Genomic DNA, 18,925 nt, shown 5'->3' on the forward strand with positions numbered 1-18,925 from the left:
CGCGCGACGTGCCGGCTCCCTCCCGCCCCGCGCCAGGTCACCATCCTCTTCGCCGACCTCCACGCCTACCTGGACAACATGAAGGCGCCGTGGGAGCTGCTGGAGCTGCGCACCCGCTACTACGAGGCCGTGATCAAGGCCATGCTGGAGAGCATTGGCGTGCCCCTCGACAAGCTCACCTTCGTGCGGGGCACCGACTTCCAGCTCAGCAAGTGCGTCGTGGGGCGCGGCGGGGGGAGGGGAGAGCCCGCTCTCGGGCATCGCCCTGTGCACGAGGCAGGGAGGCGCCCGGCGCCGTCGGGGCGACCTGGGTTGTTGCAACCCCCCGTTTCTCCCCGCCTAGAGAGTACACGCTGGACGTGTACAGGCTCTCGTCCGTCGTCACGCAGCACGACGCCAAGAAGGCGGGGGCGGAGGTGGTGAAGCAAGTGGAGCACCCGTTGCTGAGCGGTCTGCTGTACCCCGGGCTGCAGGTACTGAGGGGGTGGCAGCCGCGCCGGTGGGCGCAGGCTCTTGGCGTGGAAGAGCTGCCAAACGCCTGTGTCGGCTGGGGTGAATCTACGTCCTCGCGTGCTTGTGCTCATGCGTGAGTCTTGAGGCCGGCACAGGGCGGATTTCTTCGTACCGTGGTTCACGCGGGTGTTTGCAGCGTGCCGGCCCCCCCGGAGCTCTCCCGTGTTGGAGAGCTGGGCCCTTTTTTGGGGGGCGGGTTATGTGCTGTTGGCTGTAGTGGCAAGGGGCTGTGATCTGTTCTCCATTCGCTGCAGCCAGTGTCCCCAGCCTGGGGAATGGGGTGGGGGTCTTTGTGTGTGGAGCCTGGAAGTGGCATGGCATTGGGGTGGGGCGGGTCCCTGGGCCCGTGCGTCCTGCAGCTTCACTTGGGATGTGCTGCCCTGCAGGCCCTGGACGAGGAGTACCTGAAAGTGGATGCCCAGTTTGGAGGAGTGGATCAGCGGAAAATCTTCACCTTTGCAGAAAAGGTTAGACCTGGGGGTTGCTGAAACTCCCCCCAGGGTGAGGGGCTGACCAGAGCCCGGCCTGGGACGAGATGGCCAATGCCATCATATGCAGAATCGCTGGAGCTTGCCCCAGCTGCTCTGCCCCATCACACCCTTGCTGCTACCATGCATGCTGCGGCCATTGCATTAGCCACCTGGAGGGACTGTGTTTTCTTTTGCTTCTGGAAGACTTTGGTATGGTTGCAGCCTGCCCCCATGCAGGAGTCCCAGTGCCTCTGCTCCCCTCCCCCTGCAGTACCTGACTACAGCTGTTGCTCTCAGCATCCCTTGCCATGTGCCACCACATGCATGTCAGGAAGGGTCTGGGCTGGCTGGAGACAGAGCCCCCTCCAAGCAGAGGGGCTGTGACTCAGCAAGGTGTTCCTGAGCCCTGCTTCCTGCCTCTGGGGACCTCTTATGGCCGGGTGCTGATGTACAATGTACATGAGGAGGTGGCTGGTTCAAGCTGAGAGACTGAGTGCTGTTTTCCTTCCCTAGTACCTGCCTGCTTTGGGCTACACCAAGCGCATCCATCTGATGAACCCCATGGTTCCTGGCCTGACAGGCAGCAAAATGAGCTCTTCAGAAGAGGTTTGTTCACAAATGATGGTGTCTACATGATGCTCTGCAGGGCAAGGAGTTGGAGTTTAACCGCTGCAGGCACCAACCCTCGGCTACAAAGGCACCTTTCACTTTCCTTGCTGTGGCTAGTAATTGGAGAGAAGAAGTGCCACCTTCAACACATCTTGCCTCTCCTGGGGTGGGGGCAGAGAATGGTGATAAGAATCCCAGGGCAGAAGGCACCACTGCTTTCTGAATTCTTGATTGGGCAGATGTAAAAGGTAGCTCTATGGGGGAGGCAACAACCTGCAACTGTCCACTAGAAACCAGGGCTAGAGTCCAACTCCTCCATGCACTTGGTGCACCTCATATTGGATGGTCCTGCTAGGCTGCACCAGGAGCTTCTGATAGAAACATAGGGCCTCTCCTTCTCTCACTTCCCAGGAGTCAAAGATTGACCTTCTGGACCGGAAGGAGGATGTCAAGAAGAAGCTGAAGAAAGCTTTCTGTGAGCCAGGCAATGTGGAGAACAATGGGGTCCTGTCCTTCATCAAGCATGTCCTCTTCCCCCTCAAGTCAGGTGAGAGCCCAGTGCCCTGGAAGGGGCCTGTTTCCCTTGGTCGCCCAGGAGTCTTGCTACCTCTGCTCCCAGCCTTGGGGAAGGAGGGTTGTGCCTTAGTGGCCAGGGCCTGGGGTACAGGGGCATCCCAATCCCTGCCATGCCACCTTACTGGGTAGTCCGAGGGGGCGGGGCTTGGAAGAGTTTGTCGTCTCTATGCTAGGAGGCCTTCTCCTGCCCTAAATTCATCTGACCCTTTGTATCCTTGTGTCACAGAGTTTGTGATATTGAGAGAGGAAAAATGGGGAGGAAACAAAACCTACACAGTGTATGAAGAACTGGAAAAGGACTTTGCTGAGCAGGTGATGGGATGGGGGCAACTCACACATGGCCACAGGCATGGAGACCCCTTTGAGCTTGTGGTGCTTCAGCAGCAGGCTCCCAACTAGAAGTACAATGTGGGCCTCTGTCTAATGTCTCATGGGCTATCAGTGCAGGCAGGTTTTGGCCCAGTGGGTGGGTTGCTGTCATGTGGCAAGTCCGTAAAGCCCAGGGTGCCCCTGGAATCCCTGGGAACTGGGAATCCCTTAGCTGTCCTGGAAACACAGCTCTGGGCTGGAACATGCTAGCTGTTCCATAACATGCAGCGTTGCTATCACCTGTCTTGAGAGAGCCAGTGTCATTGTCCAGCTTGGGGGCTGCCCAGAGTGGTGGGGTTGACGCCACGTGGTCTTCCGTGACAGCAGCTTCTAGGATTTAAGCTTTATCTTCCCCCACGATGGCAGCCCTAAAGACTGCAACCAGGGCTCTCCTGTGTCAAGACTTGGGAGAAGGACCCTAGGTCGGTCACCCAGCTCCACTTCTCCCAGCTCTCCCCTCATGGCACTGGTACAGCCCCACCTTTCTTAGCATGTGCTCATATTGAGCCTGATGGCTACACATCTGGATGGGCTAGGCCCTAGGAAGCCACTTCTCCCTTACAGGAAAGGCCAGAGCCTGTGTGTGGGAAGTCAGAGCACGCTATCACAGGTTCCTTTCTGCCTCAGGGACTGAGCAACAAAGCTCCCTTCTCCCATGCCCCCGCTGCTGACTCCCTCCCTTGTCCATGAGTCCAGGTCGTGCACCCTGGGGACCTGAAGAGCTCGGTGGAGGTGGCTCTGAACAAGCTGCTGGACCCCATCAGGGAGAAATTCAACAACCCAGAGATGAGGAAGCTGACCAGTGCCGCCTATCCTGATGCAGCCAAAGCCAGTAAGCAGGCACCTGCGCTGCGGGGGTGGGAGGTGGAGTGGTCTTGCTGCAGGGACACAGTCTCCTAGGCTGAGGCTATGGCAAAATTTTGATGAGCCATGCCCAGGGTGAGGCCTGGAGCCCTGTCCCACGGTCTCGCTGCCTCTCGCAGCTCTTCTTCCTGCTTCTCAGCCAGCATCTGCCATACTCGCCTCAGCTTGTGCTCTGAGGGCTGGTGAAAAGCCAGCTCGGGGGCTGTTTGCTTCCCCCCAGACACTACAGGGCTCAATGCAAATCTGTTTTCATGTGCTCTGCACCCTGCGTGGCTGCAGAGGGGAGGATGAACCTGTGCAGATCAAGGGCTCCTAGTGACTCCAAGGATTGAACCTTGAACTGGCCTGAGACAGGGCCACCTCGAGCCCTCCTGGCTTGATGCAACACACTGCTCCTTTGGGCATGAGCTGCCTTCACACCCTCTCCTTTTCACATGCTTGCAGAGGCTGCAGAGAAAGGCCCCAAGAACTCGGGTCCCAAAAATTCAGACCCTGAGGACGTAATTCCCTCCCGGCTGGACATCCGTGTGGGCAGAGTGATCAGCGTGGAAAAGGTACTGGAGCTTTGGAAGGCTGGTCCAACCTGGTGAGCAGGGGGTGGTGAGGAAAGGGACTGTCGGGGATAGGGATGCCTGCTACTTTGGTGTGCTGGGGCTTTTGTGAGGGATCATGCTGCTGGCTGTTCTGGCAAGGGGCTGTTGGCTGTGGTGGCACGGTGACCTTTTCTACATTCACCATTGTGTACAAATTGGAAACCATTGTCCAGGGCCAGTTTCCCCCAGGGCAGTGCCTCAGGCCACTGCCAGCTGCCGTCTCCTTGTTGATGTGAGGAGCAGCAGGGCCAATCTCTAATGCTACCACTCGGGACAGACCAGGGATCACCCTAGCTCCCCTCAGCCCAGTCCCCTGGAGGGGAGGGTGCCCTGCCTCCAGCCTGGGAACAAGTTGGCATTTGCTTTGGCAGCACCCAGATGCCGACAGCCTGTACCTGGAGCAGATTGATGTGGGCGAGCCCACGCCCCGCACTGTGGTCAGCGGCTTGGTGCAGTTCGTGCCTGAGGAGCAGCTGCAAGACAGGCTGGTGCTGTTGCTGTGCAACCTGAAGCCCCAGAAGATGAGGGGGGTTGAGTCCCAGGGGATGCTGCTGTGTGCGTCCAGGTGAGAGAAGGGGGCAGGATGTGGAGGAAGAGAATCCCATGCCCCCATCCCAGAGTCCTGATTTATTTTCTACATGGGATGAGCGAGGAAAGGCCTTGTGGTTTGGGTGACTCCAGCCCAATCCCTAATGTGCTGAACTGGGCTGGAGATGGTGACCCCATGCCCCCGCACTGCCAGGCTTCCTGGTCACCCAAGAATGTTTGTGCCTGTCCCTGGGCCCCTGATCCCTTTGAGGGGCATAGAGGAAAGGCCTCCTATGTGCCATCCTCACTGCTCACCCCTACTCTCTGCCCCCTGTAGTGTTGGGGAGCCCCGGCAGGTGGAGCCCCTGGACCCACCAGTGGGCTGCTGTCCAGGTGAGCGGGTCTTCGTGGAGGGGTATGAACATGGGCAGCCTGACGACGAGCTCAAGCCCAAGAAAAAAGTCTTTGAGAAGCTACAGGTAAGGGAGGGAACATCCAGCTGGAGGCCCCCCTGCTCTGCAGCCAAGCCCTCTCCCCACCAGGCAGCCAGTTTCTGGCAGGGCCTAGCTGCTGCTCCATGACAACTGGTCATCACCTAGGGTGACGTTGGGGGTCTGTCTTAGTGTAGCTACTGTCCTCTAGGTTCTCCTTGTGGCAAAGGCACAGCATTAATGGTGCTACCACCCTTTTGTGTCACTGCTGGCCCCACCAGCGAGGGGTAATGGAGCCCTTTATCCCCCATCCCCTAGGATTGGACTGGGCTCATCAGCAGCGGTGAAGGAAGTAGGTGCTGTGGCTCTGACCAGGCAGCACAGGCTGCCTCACGAACCCTGCACCCACCCCTTATCCTACTCCTATTCTCCCCAGGCTGACTTCCGGATCTCTGAAGACTGCATTGCTCAGTGGAAGCAGAAAAACCTCATGACCAAGCAGGGCAGCATCTCGTGTAAAACGCTGAAGGGTGGGAACATCAGTTAACCAGCGCCGGGCGTCTGGTCCCTATGCCTGTTCACATCCCCACCGCCATCCCTCACCCCCTTCTGGATTCTCTTCCCCAGCCTCTGCTGCAGTCTAGCCAAGATGCACGTGCTGCGTAGCAGCCGAACAGCTCCTGGACTCCAGCCCTGCTGTGCCAGGGGGCCAGGACTGAGTTTGCAGCCCCTGGTAGGGGGTACCCATTCTGCACTTGGCCTAGTGGAGACCCTGCCTCATGCCCCTTGGAGCTGTTATCTTCACAAGGAGTACGCAGTATGACTCACTGTGCCCCTGGTAGGATGGGCGGGAGGGTGGGGGCTGGTATGCACGGCCATTTCCCTGAAGTGCTGCTGTGGCTGTCATCACCCTGTTCTGGAAAGGCCCTGGCTGAAAACGGTCATTGTGCTTCCCTGGGCTTCCAGCTGGGCAGGGCTGTTAGCTCAGCCTGCCTGTCTCATCTTGGGAAAGCTCTGGGACTTGGCCACATACAGGCCTGAACGTGGGTTCAAAAAGGAAGTTCATGTGCTCACACTGGTGTAGCTTCTACCAGAGGGTGGAGACTTGGCAGCCTGTGAAGCCGCCATTCACCAGGCTGACACATGCACGTGCCCCCTGCTCTGTGCCTGGCACTGCTGGCTCAGGTGCATACTCTGAGGTCTCTGGCAGAGCAGCCATGAGCAGTTCAGCTGCTCCTGGGGTGGTATCACAGCTCCGCCTGCTCAGCGGTGAGGGATGCATCCCCTCCAGCCTTGGACCTAAAATCATGTTACTGTCATACCCTGAAATAAAGCATGGAACTGACCATGGCGTTGATCTCACTGGGGAGGGCAGCGTGCTGGAGGCCAGCTCTAGGAGCGGGCAGGCAGGTCTGGGGCTCTTGGCCTCAGCCTCAAGAGCCCTTGGAGTGCAGGGGGAGGGGTGTGGGGATTGCTTTCTTAGGTCAGCCTTGTCTTTTCCCCTGCTGAGACTTGGTGCCCTGAGAGCACAGGAAAGGCAGGAGAAGCTGACAGTGGTGTACCCCACCTGACAGAAATTGAGCTGAGCCCCCCAAGCTCCCACTGAAGGCAGGGCCAAGACCACTGGGCTGCTGAGGCTGAGGGGAGCCCTCACCCATCCCCTAGGAGGGACCTTTGCTTGGGGAGGGGCCAGAGCTGCAGGCTCCTGCATTAGAGGCCCAGGCAGCTTTGCCAGGTCTGAGCCCTCGGGATGAGGGAAGATGTGAGGTGCACTCTGCCACCAGCACTGCTCCCCAGGGGGAACTGGGGCTGTCGGCTCAGCCTCAGCTGCATGCAGCTACTCCCAGTCCATTGGGACATGGTGCTACAGTGGCAGCACGGGACTCCTGCGTCACCCTCTTGCACTTTAGTCTGGCTGCTTCCCCTCATGGGGTAACAGCTCCACTACAGTGCTCTTGAGGTGACTGCCGAGGAGGGAAAGCCCAGGTGTTACCCACAAAGCACAGGAGGCCACAAGCTTCAATCATCACCTTTACCAGAGGCGTACAGAGCTCTTGCCCACCACGCGGCAGCGTCTCAAGGCAGATGGTTTGGGTTTCCTGGTTTGTACAACTGAGGATATGGAGGTCAGGGGTGGGGAGCCCCGAGAGCACAGAAATAAAAATCCCAGTCTCTGCCCCTCTGAGAGCAGGGAGCAGACATAAAAAAAATCACAGGCTTTGGGTCTCGCCTGGTGCTGAGCCAGCTAGGCTCCTGCCACCCAGAGCCTCAACACTGTCTGCTCCTGGCTGGCCTGGCCCAGTGCCCAGGTGCCTCTGAGCGAAGGAGACACGCAGCTCAGGGCAGGCAAAGAGGTCAGGCCTCTAAGGCTCTGGAGCTGCCCCCACTGGCCCTTGCATGCACAGGCTGCAGGGGTCAATGCAGCAGCTGGCAGCGTTTGCTTCCAGGCTCAGCCCGGAGATGGGGACCGATGCTGTTCCTGAGGGGCTGCCTGCTCCCTTCTCAGAGAGGCAGGGGTGCTGCCCAGCTGGTCATGCTACCAACCTGGGGCACTGCTGGGCCTTTGATGGTGAAGCCTGTCAGGGCCTCAGCTTCGTGTGACTCAAAGTGGCCAATGCACCAGGGCTTGTCCTGAAACCCTCTCCTCCCCACACCAGCCAGACAAGCCTCTTCCCCAGAGCTGGACTGTCCCCTCTACAGACCTGAATCCCTCCTGCTCCCTTGCCCTGCCAGGGTGGGCCCTGGGGTGACAAAGGCAGGGCCTGCTGCTGCTTACACACGCACACTGGCACACGCACACGCACACAGTCCCTACTCCGAGTACAGCTAGTGCTCAGACAAAGCCTGCCTAAGCCTGGCTGGACCTGCCAGTTCTCTGAAGAGAGCTGGGCTCCTGCATCCGCTCTGAGGTCCCCAGCTGTGCCCGGGCCCGGTTTTCCCTCTCTGCTTGCTTAGGCCCACTCAGGGCAGGCAGCCTCCCTGGGCCTGCCTCTGGCTGCTCTAGCTGTGAGCTTGCTTTCCTTTCCCTGGGGTCTGCTGGCAATGGTCCCCTCCCAAGCTAGTCTCAGTGGCACTTAGTCAGTGGTGGAGCCTGCCATGTAAACAGGAGCACGTGTGGGCAACAAACCTGGCAGAGGTGCTTGTCCAGCCCCAGTGCCTGTCGCCTTCCAGATCCTCCTCCAAAGTGCTTTGATTCGATGCGGTCCCGGGTGCAGGAGGATGGGGCTGCTTCTCCACAATGTGTGAGAGTGAACCCCGAGCTAGGCTGCCGTCTCCTGACCACGCCACCCCGACCGGGGTCCTCATGCCAGCTGCTCTGGTCAGTCTCTGCCAGCGAGTGGTGCCAGGCTCTTGCTGGCGAACCCACTGCACGGGAGTGGCGAGCCCAGGGCGGGACTTAGTCCATACAAAAATGCAAAATAAAGCTGTGTTATTTAAGAAAGTAAAACCAACACCAGTTTTGCATAAGTATCGTCAAGGCCATCGGAGGCTAAGGCTGTTTGCTGCTTTTTATTGAGTCCGTCGCCAGCTCCACACACATCCTTTGACCTGTCCAGGTCCCTGAGAGAGATTTGCGCTCCTGTCTGTTGGGGCACCAGGGCTGCAGCGTCGTCCTTCATGCGGTCTCCTCCCTTCTGTCTGTGGGGAAAGGAAGAGGTTCCTGTTGGAGACTTGGCCATGCTCGGCAGGGGGAGATGGACAGGGGCTCTGAAAGTCTGTCCTTTGCCTCTGGGTAGTGAACCTATCGCTGAAGCCTCCAAGCTCATCTGCCCCTCGTGCTGTCGGTTGTGCACAGCATGTTTCCTGTGCCCAATTCAGCTGATGCAGCCTAGTTAAGACAACTATGCCAGACTGAATCCACCTGATCCTGGAGGCTCAGCAGGTCTAAACTAGCCACTGCTTGGATGGGAGACTACCTTGGACTGCCTGAGATCCAAGCCATGGAGCAGTGGGCAAACCCCTGGGGAGGAGCAGACCCCAGAAACCAAATGAGGCTGTTGCCCAGTTGGCAGACAGGAACTGAATGAAGAACAGCCCTAGCCTGGGAAGCTTTAGCTCAAACCACAGCAGGCTGTGATTTTCGCTCAGGGGGTCCTTTGTGTGTGGGTCAAGGTGGCAGCTCACCCTGACGCTGCTGCCTGCTGCAGCTGAAGAGCCCCTGAGCCAATGCAGACGGGGCTTGTGCCCATCCGCCAGCTGCAGGGTGCCCCCACCCCCAACGCCTGCTCTGAGCAGCTCTGAAGTGGGCTGGCTGTTGGTTAGCCTCCCATTCCTTATGCTGTCCCCGTGGGCACATGGACAGGGGCTATCAGGCAGCCCAGGAGCAAGACACGAAATGACTTCCCTGTGGCCCACAGGCAGATTTCCAGGGCATCAGCCAGCCTGCTTCCCTCCCCTTCAGGCAGGGCTAGAAGCTCCAACAGATTTGGAGGGGGAGACTGGGCTGCCTCCGCTGGGCCTGGGTGCTGGCTCTCTGGCAGCTGAAAGGGAGGCCTTGGGGCTGTGGGACAGGCATGCACCCTTCCCACCTGCCTGGGGCTGGGCTATCTCAAGGCAGGGCCTGTCTCTGGAGCTGCCCCTAGGCTGGGCCGGCGTAGTCCTGAATGCTGGGCTGCCCCCGACGACTCCTCGCCTTAGTCCACAAAATGTCTGGGGACTGAAATGGGACTTCGGCTAAACGGAGGCAGCAAGGCCCAAGCTGCTGCTGGGAAACCTCCACCCAGCTCCCAGCCCTGGGGGCTCCGAGTTCCTCCAACACTGCATGTTGCAGCCCCGACCCTGGGCAAGTGAAGGAGCACCTCAGTTCTGACACGGCTGAGTCTACAACCAACCCCAATGCTAAAGAAGAACAGAAGAACTGCCGTTTGCTGGGCTGGACCATACGTCCATCTTGCCCAGTCTGCTGTGCCACATCATGGCAGGGAGCGGACACTGAAAGGGAGAGTGAACTGGCTACGACCAAGGTCTTTCCCACTGTTCCTCTCTCGCTGGCAGCCTCCAGCGTTTAAGGTCTAGGACATTCTGGTTCAGAGGCTGTCTCTCGAACTCCCATGCTCAATAGTGAGTGACGCTCCTTTCCTCCAAACATGTGTCCAGTCCCTTTGTTAGACTCTCAGCTTCCACCGCCTCTAATACCCGTGGAGCTCCACACTTTAATTACATGCTGTGAATTTCTTTTGCTTGTTTTAAACTTACGACCTACTAGTTTCATTTTAGGACCCCTAGTTCTGCCACCTGACCTGGCCCAGGGACTGAAGGGAAGGAACTGGCTGGAAGCTGAGATGGTCTTTGGGGCTGAGACATGCACAAACCCCTCCAGGCCCTTGTCCTGGGATGGCCGGGATCCCCTGCAGTGGGACCCAGACATGGGCAGAAGGCACTTGCCAGTGAGAGCTGCTCAATACATGGGGGCAGGACACAGTGCTGCATGCTGGGGACAGGGCCCTGTGGGAGCTGGGAGTCAGGCGGGGGTGCACCAGCGGAGCCATGGGTCTGCTTTCTGCCCACCTACCCCAGACCCTTCCCGCCCTCAGTACCTTGTGCTGGGGGATTCTGCGATGGCGTCTCTGGGCCAGCCAGGTGCCCGGCTCTGCTGCTCTCCGCTGGGAGAGCCGTGTTCCCCGACCACTCACTCTTAGTCCTGTTTTCTTCCGCCGACAAAGCTGTGGCTTTACTGTCTGGCAGGGGTGAGCTTAGCGCCTCCACTCCCTGCGGCTTTGGACTCACAGGCGACTTGGGCTGCGCTGTGCCCAGGGAAGGCTTCCTGGCAACTGGAGGTGGGATCTTGCTGGGCTTCCTCTGTGCTTGTGTCTTGCCAGAGGCTGCCTGGCATGGCTGGGTCAGTGCCGGGGCTGAGGAGCGCTGTCCAGAGAGATTCATCAGCTCAGCGACCAAGTTCCTCTTGAGGTCAGCCTGTGCATCCGGGCTGGAGGGGGTCTCGATGACCAGCTTCTTGGAGCTCTTGGCAAAGATGAAGCTGGCCGTGGAGGCAGGCGACTTGTGGAGGGGGGATACCTGGCCATCCTTGACATCCCCTGCAAGGGCCTCTGGACCAGCAGCCATGGGGCCCGGGAGAGTCAGCTTATTACCACGGGCTGGTTGGGAGGATGCAGGTCCCGGCGCCTCCCTGGAAGACAAGGTGGAAGCCTTGAGGCGTACGGCATTGTGGAGCTGGTTCAAAGGCACGGTGTCTTTGGAAGGAGCAGGCTGCCGCATGGATAGGGCCCTGCGGATGGGCTTCTGGGGCACAGGCTGGGCCTGCCTCACCTCGCCATTGGCACCCAACCCAGCCTGGCTAGGGGGCTGCTTGCTGGGGTCTGTGGCAGCGTGGGCATCCACATTGACCGAGCGCAGACGCACCATCTGCAGCAGGGAGGGCGTGACGATGGGCAGGTTGGCATCCTCCTTTGGCATGGGGCTGCTCTTGGTCCGACACACAGGCTCCTTCTTGGGATCCAGCCGGGAGCCATTCGCTGTCTTCTTAAGGCTTGCTTGAGGCTGGAGACCAGTGGGCGGAGCAGGGGGGGCTGGAGCTGCTGGTGGGGGAGGTGGACCTTTTGCCCCCACTGGCTTGGGCTGGCTAGGCTGGGAGCCCGGCGGGGCAGCAGGGCCAGGCGTCGAGGCAGGAGGTGACTCCATGGTGGGAGATGGCAGTGCTGCCTCAGTCGACGTGCCCTCCTGCTGGATCCTGGAGGACACCGTGGCCAAGAAGGAGAACGAGGTTGCCCCTGGGCTGCCCTGCAGGGGTGCTGCTTTTGTGCCGGATGGCTGCTCTGTGGCCACGGGCTCCAGCCGGGCTTCTGCAGCATCAGTGACAGGGAGATGCTCCGGCGGGGCCAGGGTGGAGAAACAGGCTTCGTCCGGTGGGGGGAAGTCTGCCATGGACAGGTCCTGCTCATCCAGGGCTGGTGGGGGTGGTGGGGGCCACAGAGCGTCCGGCAGGGTCTCCGGGGCAGTCTCTGAGCGGGGACCCTCTGGGCTCGATTCAGCCTTTTTCATCGGCGGTGGCGGAGGATGGTAGGAAGGGGGAGGAGACGGAGGGGGTGACTTGGTCTCAGGCTTGGGGAGTGCCGAGGGCACCTGGTCCGCTGCTCTCGAGGCTTGCGGCTCCCGTGGGAGGGGAGAAGAGGTGGTGGGGCTGGCAAAGGGAGCTGCCTGCTGGGGCTTGGTGGGAGGCGGGGAGAAGGGGGCCGGCACCTTGGGATCAGGAGGGATAATAAACTTCTCCATTCTGCTCTGCAGGGAGGGGATGAAGCCAGCAGGGCCCAGGCCAGCGGGGGGTGGTGGTGCCGTCTCGGGGGGGGCCGGGTCCGAGGCTGAGGAGGACAGGGACGTCAGGGACGAGGACATGGACAGCGCAGGAGACTTGAGGGAGCAGACCCTCTCCGGCTTCTTTGGCTGTGGCCGCCTGGCGTTGGGGGAGGCAGCGTGAGGGCTGAGCCCCTTGCTGGGGAGCGTGGGGGTGCCGCTCTGGCTCGAGTACCCACTGGAGGGGGACATGGTGCGGTCGAAGCCATCAGGGGAGCTGCGCTTAGGCACGGCCTGCGACTCCCTCAGCACCAGGACCGTGCCTTCCCCCCTGCCCTGCGGCCTCTCCCCCAGCACCGGGCTGCACCGCGAGACGTCAGGCGAGCTGGTGTCGGCCGAATAGGCCAGGCTGTCGGAGCGGATGCTGCTGGTCTCACTCAGCGAGGACGGGGAGAAGACCTCATCCTCGCCTGTGAGGCTCCGGCTGCCCAGGCACGGCGTCCAGGGTGCACCACTCTCATGCTGAGGCCTGCGCTCTGGCTTGGGTGGCAAGCCCAGCACCTTCTGCTCCCTGCCAGCCGCCTCCTTCTCTTGGGCCTTCTGGAGCAGGGAGTGGGTCCTCCGGGGAGGTGCTGGGGGTTTCTTCATCTTCCTGAGGGATACGCTGCGCACTGAGGAGCGGTCACTCCGCAGGCTGGCGGTGTCCGAGCCGTCCGCCACACTGCTGGTGCTGTAGGCGGGTGAGGCCCGGCCGCTGCTGCCCCCAATGCTCCGCGGCCCCACCATCAGGAGGCCACGGGAGGCGGGCACGGCGGTGGACTTGGAGCTGGCACCGACATGGTTCACGGCACTGTTGACACTGAGTTGATCCGTGTCCAACTTGCCTGTTGGCGCTGCCTCGCCATGTGGCCCAGCCTCCACCTTCCTGCTGCCAGAACCGCCGTGGGAGGAGATGGTGGAGCTGTTGGACACGATGGTCTCCGTGGACTGGGAGTGGCTCCAGTTGTCGCTGGAGGAGGAGGGCTCCCGGCTGCGGCAGCTGCTCTCGGAGAAGCGGGTAAAGGAACGGACCGAGGCAGGGCTGGAGGCCAGGCTGCAGCGGCTCAGCGTCCGCACGCTGGTGCGCGTCAGGGCGACGACATCCACCATGGGGGGCAGGATGGCGTTGGGGATGATCTTGGACAGGTAGGTGCCTTGCGGAGAGATGGACATGACGGGGCGCAGCAGCTCGGGGGAGCCGGCGTGGGTGGTCATTCCCGGCACCGCCAGCGACTTCGGCCTCACCATGGGGGACAGCTTGGCTGCCGTCTTCCTCCCCAGCAGCGTGTCATCGTAGTACATCCGCTCAATGTGCTTCTGGAGGGCCGCCTCTGCCTCTGCCTCTTCCAGTGCCCGCAGGGACACATGGGCACCACCTTCAGGTGCCGGCCGCTCTTGAAGCTTTCCGTCGACAGTTGGGATGCGGATGGCCTCGCCGCCATTCACCAGGACCTGGGGGGCCGTGCCCAGGGGACTGCTGCCCCGACCGGCACAATCCCGGGGGGCGATGCTGCTGGGACGCACCTTTGGCTCGTGGCCGTCCCTCAGACCTGAGGGGAAGGAAGGAGCAAAGCCCCTATGTGGTGATACAGGTAGAGAGGGGCAGGCAGAGCCAATGGGCTGGGCAGGGCTCAGCTCCTGCCCCCACAGAGGCTGCGTTGCTACAGGGAGGTGGCAGAGCCCCACCTGCAGCCCGGGGCTGGGTTCTCCGCAGGGAGGGAGCTCTGTCTCCTCGGGAAGGGAACTGCTCCAGGCAGTGAGGCCCATTCCCCTGCCCCCACTTACCGAGCTCCTTCTGGACATGGTGGGGGATGCCCAGCACGGTCGTCCTCCTCTCCTTCCTCCTCTTCCCGGCCTTCTCCGAGGACTTTGGAAAGGAGTCATGAGGCCGGAAGGTGGAACCTGGAATGCAACCAGAGTCAAATAAGGTCCTGAGCCTGTGAGCAGGGACAAGACAGGGGTGCATGGTCCACCCAGGACAGACGTCACCCTCCCCCCCGCCATGGTGCTGGCCTTGCACCGTCCCAGCTCCTGCCTGAGGACAGAGTCCAGCCGGATGCGGGGGAGCTAGGCTCACGAGGCCCAGAGGGCTGTGTGCTCTGACCCTTTCTTTCCATCCTTGTCTATCTATCAGATTCCCAGTTTTCCTGCCATGAACCAAAGACCCACCCCATAGGTGGGGACAGGGGGAACAGGGCTAGGGTCCGAGTGACTCTGAGGGTAACAAATGAAACAGAGATGGGAGCAGGGCCAAGGGGCTGAAGAAAGGGTTGCGGGGAGGCACTGATGGTGCCCATGGCTCCTCCAAGGTACCTGAGGTAAGGGCCCAGAGTTAGGCCCCTTAGCCACAGGGCACCTCAGATTGGTTGACCCTCCTACTGGTGCCATGGATGGCCTGTTTTGCTAAGAAAGCTGGGGGAAGCAGGCGAGATCTCCCAACCTAATGGGGTGGGATGGAGACAAAGCCTGGCAGGGCATGACTACGGTCCCCCCAGCCCCTCCTGCAATGGGTGCAGTCCTAAAGCCAGCAGCAGCCTCTGTCCCCACTGGAATCCCTCTAATCTTCTGTGGCCCCGAGCCCCCATCCCCACAGCCTTCAGCTGGACTGTGCTGGTCCAAGCTGCCAGACCAACCCCACTCCCCTGCCCAGCCATGGTACCTTTCCGCTGGATCATCTCAGAGCGGACAGAGAGGGCATCCTCCGAGGCGCTGTCTGTCATGCATGACTGTGTCTGGCTGCACAACGAGAACTCATCGTCGTCCGTGGACACGTGGGAAGACTGCCAGGGGGAAACGTGCATTCAGAGGGGGCCTGGGCTGGAGCAGATGAGCCGCTTCCTTCCCCCAGCAAGCAGCCTCCATGCCCCTTGCTCCTAGATGGGCCCCTCATCTGCTGGAAATCAGCTCACAGTGGGGCACTCCCCCACAGCCAAGGGTGCTGGGTCAGCCCTTGCAAGCAGACAGACCCCTCTCTCTGCGAAGCTGGACAGGAGAGTCCAGCTGGGAGCTAGGGACTGTCCAGCGGGAGCAGCGCTGTCCTCCCCTGACAGGACGCCAGAGGGCACCACTCGCTGCACAGCTGGGCCAAACTGGCGCAGCGTGGAGTCCAGACCCCCCTCGCAGCCCAGCCACAGTTCCTCCATGGCCTGGAGATGATCCAGGCACTGGGGACCCCAGTCCCAGGCAGGTGCCCGTGTGCACGCCAGCCTCTCACCAGCAACATCAGCCCTGCAACCCTGCTCTCCCAGGGCCATTCAGGCTCAAACAAACCATACCACTAAACTGTGCAGTGCGGAGAAGCCCCTGTCAGGCCCCTCTCCCAGCGCCTGGCCGTCCACCTCGGCTCTGAGCCCCCGCACTTCCTTCCCAGGGCTGCTACCCTCAGCCAGCCGCTCATTCAGGCCCCACCCAGCTGCTGAGACCTCTGTCAGCGCCTGCCCACGGGACTCCCAGGCCTTCACAGCCATGGGGAGGACAGCATCCAGGCGGCTCACTGCCCAGGGCTGCCTGCGCCCCCATGCTGGGGCATGACCACCCCAAGTATCCACTGAGAGAGGCCTGGGGCAGGAATGGCAACACTCACCTGGATGCTGTTGGCGTCTCCATGGTCCCAAGTGCCTTTGGTCTGCTTCTGTTTTTCTAGAAAAGCAACAAAAGAAAAAAATCCTTTAGGGGAGTGGCTGTGAGAGGCCGCCTAGGCTGGAGCAGGGCAGTGCTCAGCAGAGCAGAGCTGGGGGCAACAGCCAGCCACCAGCTGGCAGGTGATCTTTGCAAACCGATCTGTGAGCCCTCCCCCCGTGCTGCCTGCATCTGCCGGCCCCTTGGCACTGGACTCTGACCAGCCACAGCAAGAGCTCACCCACACGGCCCCCGAATGCGGCCCCCTGCCCCGTCCCACCCGCCCACAGCCGGGTCTGGAAGGGGGAGAGGTTGCTGCGCAGGTGCAGGCTGGTGGCACTTCCACACCAGACTCAGCAAGGGAACTGGTGGCGGGTGTAACCAGCTCTGCCTGTCACCTGCTCATCATCTCCAGCCTGCCAGCCCCTTGGGACACTTCCCCTGGATGCGTGTCCAGGGACGCAAGCAGGGGCAGGAGGCCCTATCTGTTCCAACCCCCTGTGTGGTGAGTCAACTTGTGGAGCCCCTACTCCCACCTGCCGCCTCCCCAGAGAGCAGGGAGGGGGCACAAAGCAAGAAACTACTGCAGGGCAGCATGGGGCAGAGGCTGCTCACGGGCTGCAGGGGAGAGGGTACAATGAGGCAGCGATGCCCCTGCAAAGGAAAGGCCCCGACAGGCAGGGAGGGAGCTGTGCAGGGCGCTGCAGGATGGGGATGGGCAAGCAGGTCCCCCGGTGTGGTACAGACCTTGATGCTGCAGGGACTTGAGCCCCGCCTGGGCCTGGTTGTGAAGCTCCTCCAAGTGCGGTGGGCGGCTGCTGGGGAAGAAGACATTGTCGGGGCCCTCGGCCCTCGTCCGGCACTGCACACTCAGCCGCTTGTCGTTCTCAGCCTTGGCGGCCCCTGGGAAAAACAGGGAGAGTCAGCCCAGCTGCACCCCCATGCCCAGCACCCCACAGAGAGGGGCAGCTCCAGCCTGAGGCCCCACTCAAGGCTCATCTGCACGGCTCCTCTCCCTGCTCCCGCCTGCTTGGGATGGGGAGAGGCCTGGTACCCTTTGGCCACCCAAGCCTCAATGCAACACTGAACTGCTCTCGGCACCAGCACGTGGTCCCACTGGAAGCCGTGGGAATTTCCCTTGGCTGGCTGGCTGCTCGGCTGGGGGGCATCACGGGCCTGGGCAAGGGGGCAGGGAGCAAGGGGCCTGGACAGGAGCCAGTCTGCAACTGGGGACAGCAGAGGTCACAAGGACCTTGTGGAGAGGCAGCAGCTGGTGCACACTCCCCTGTCATGGGGCACTGAGCTCCACACGCTCTACACCCGTCCTGCCCCTGCCAGCCTGAGATGCCCATGACTCCTGCTGCACATGGGTGCAGCAGAGCAGAGCGCAGTCCTGAGCCCTCCTGGCACCCAGCTGCAGCCACCCGATCGCGTCAGGCTGCACCATCTCAAGCCCCAGGGGCATGGGGAACATGGCCCAGGGGAGAACCAGCGCGTTGCCTGCTTGGAGCCTACAACAGAGTAGGAAATTAAGCCCCCCCTCCACTCCCCCAGCACTGGGCGAAGGCTCACTGTCCCTCTGGGCTGTGCAGGCCTGAACTCAGCATAGCGGGAGATGGCAGACTGCCTCCTGGTCTGAGAGGCAGACTTGGGAGCAGCCCCTGTGGGCTCCCCCTCCCAGGGGGGCTGCGACGCCCAGAGCCTGAGGCAGGGAGCCCAGAAATCCAGCCCAGGCACCACGTGCTTCTACCCCGTGACCAGAGCCAAAGGGAGGGCAGGGAGCCGGGTCCTGTTACCCAATGCACTGCACCTGCACCAATTGCAGGCAAACCCTGGCCTGGAATCCTGGTCCTGCCCGCAGCTGCGCCAGGGCTCTGCCCCCGTCCCTCCTCTCCACTCCCTTCCTCCCTGCTCCAGGCAGGGGTCGGCTCAGACGCCGCCTGGCCTGGGTCAGAGCAGAAAACGTGCACCAGGCTGGCAGGGTGGGGCAGGGACAAGCCTGAACAGGGCTGAGTATGTACGTGGGGAGGCAGGATTCCCCAGGACCAAGCACGCGTGTGCAAAGAGGGAGGGGAGAAGGATCCTGCCCAACCTGTGCAAACTGTGCATTTAAACACACACGCTGCAAAAAGAATCAGATCAGGAGAAAGGAGAGGCCTCCCTGCCCGACGCCCTCCCCCTGCTCCAGCGTCCCCGACCTGTTCCCTGCAGGCCCATCTCCCATGGGCACGGATCAGGAGGACGCTCAGCAGGACGCAGCCACTAGCTAGGCGTGTGCAGGGCTCCCACCCGGCCGTATCCATTACACGGGCGCCTTTCACCGGCGGCTCCGCTTGCAGCCCGCGCTGGCCAGGGTGACCCACCCCCTTCCCCCGAGCCACGGGGCCGGCTCGGCTCCATTTGGAAGCAGATCCTGTGCCTTTAAACGTGAATGCACTGAACAAGCGAGAGCTCCCCAGGGCGTATCGCATGACTGATACCAGAACGATCTGTGCACCTTGCACACCACCCAAATGCCGCTTAAAGGGACAGGCCCCACCCGCCAAGGCCAGCAGGCAGTGAGGCCTGGGCACCAGCCTCCTCCCAGACAGCTGGAGCTGCAGGAGCAGGGGGGATGAAGCCAAAGGGAGTGGAGGGCACCCCATGCCATTAAGCCCGTCCCTAATAACAGCACTGCTGTGTCAGAGCAGTCCCGAGCCCAGGTGCCCAAGAGCCCAGCGATAAACAGCAAAGCTCTCCCTGATCACCATGCCACATAGGCCAGTTCAGGCTCCCAGCTCCCCTCCAAGCCATGGGGCAGGCTCAGCCTGGAGCAAGCTAGCAGCATGGGGCAGGAACACCAGGCAACTTTGGGTGGAATCAAAGCTGTGTGTCATAGGCCCTACAGGGCTGGGGACAGAGGGAGATTTTCCTGGCAGAGGCAGGAGCCTGAGGATGGATGCAGGCTCTGTCCCTGCCACCTGTGGAGAGGTCTGCAGGGGCTGCGGGGATCAGTGTGGGAGGCCAGACCCCACAGACTGATTACAAGACGACTCTCCCACATCACAGATGGGGAAACCAAGGCTCA

The 18,925-nt window shown here is 61.3% G+C and overlaps 2 protein-coding genes across 5 annotated transcripts in view; one reads left to right on the forward strand and one right to left on the reverse strand.

Moving 5' to 3' along the window:
• Positions 1 to 18: 18 nt before the first annotated feature.
• YARS (tyrosyl-tRNA synthetase) lies at positions 19 to 6,299 on the forward strand (the record flags this gene model as incomplete). Its single annotated transcript, XM_025198635.1, has 11 exons — positions 19 to 212; positions 344 to 473; positions 900 to 980; positions 1,497 to 1,589; positions 2,004 to 2,139; positions 2,395 to 2,480; positions 3,234 to 3,369; positions 3,846 to 3,955; positions 4,366 to 4,559; positions 4,860 to 5,001; positions 5,390 to 6,299. Coding segments are annotated over 11 exons (1,413 nt in total), but the record flags the coding sequence as incomplete, so codon positions are not given.
• A 672-nt stretch (positions 6,300 to 6,971) lies between these two features.
• Positions 6,972 to 18,925, reverse strand: part of KIAA1522 (KIAA1522 ortholog) — a 29,686-nt gene continuing 17,732 nt past the window's right edge. For 3 of the 4 annotated variants that reach the window (XM_006019322.3, XM_025198638.1, XM_014517838.2), the window contains exons 2-7: positions 16,606 to 16,761; positions 15,824 to 15,879; positions 14,900 to 15,020; positions 14,026 to 14,142; positions 10,491 to 13,790; positions 6,972 to 8,592 (exon numbers count right to left, since the gene is read on the reverse strand). In XM_006019322.3, coding sequence (XP_006019384.1) covers positions 8,570 to 8,592; positions 10,491 to 13,790; positions 14,026 to 14,142; positions 14,900 to 15,020; positions 15,824 to 15,879; positions 16,606 to 16,761 — 3,773 coding nt within the window. In that variant the 3' untranslated portion in view covers positions 6,972 to 8,569. Of the gene's footprint in view, positions 8,593 to 10,490; positions 13,791 to 14,025; positions 14,143 to 14,899; positions 15,021 to 15,823; positions 15,880 to 16,605; positions 16,762 to 18,056; positions 18,572 to 18,925 lie in introns of those variants that run through there. The other variant, XM_014517839.2, reaches the window with a different exon arrangement.

Source organism: Alligator sinensis, unplaced genomic scaffold (assembly GCF_000455745.1).
Source record: "Alligator sinensis unplaced genomic scaffold, ASM45574v1 scaffold337_1, whole genome shotgun sequence".
In the NCBI taxonomy this organism is placed as follows: Eukaryota; Metazoa; Chordata; order Crocodylia; family Alligatoridae; genus Alligator; species Alligator sinensis.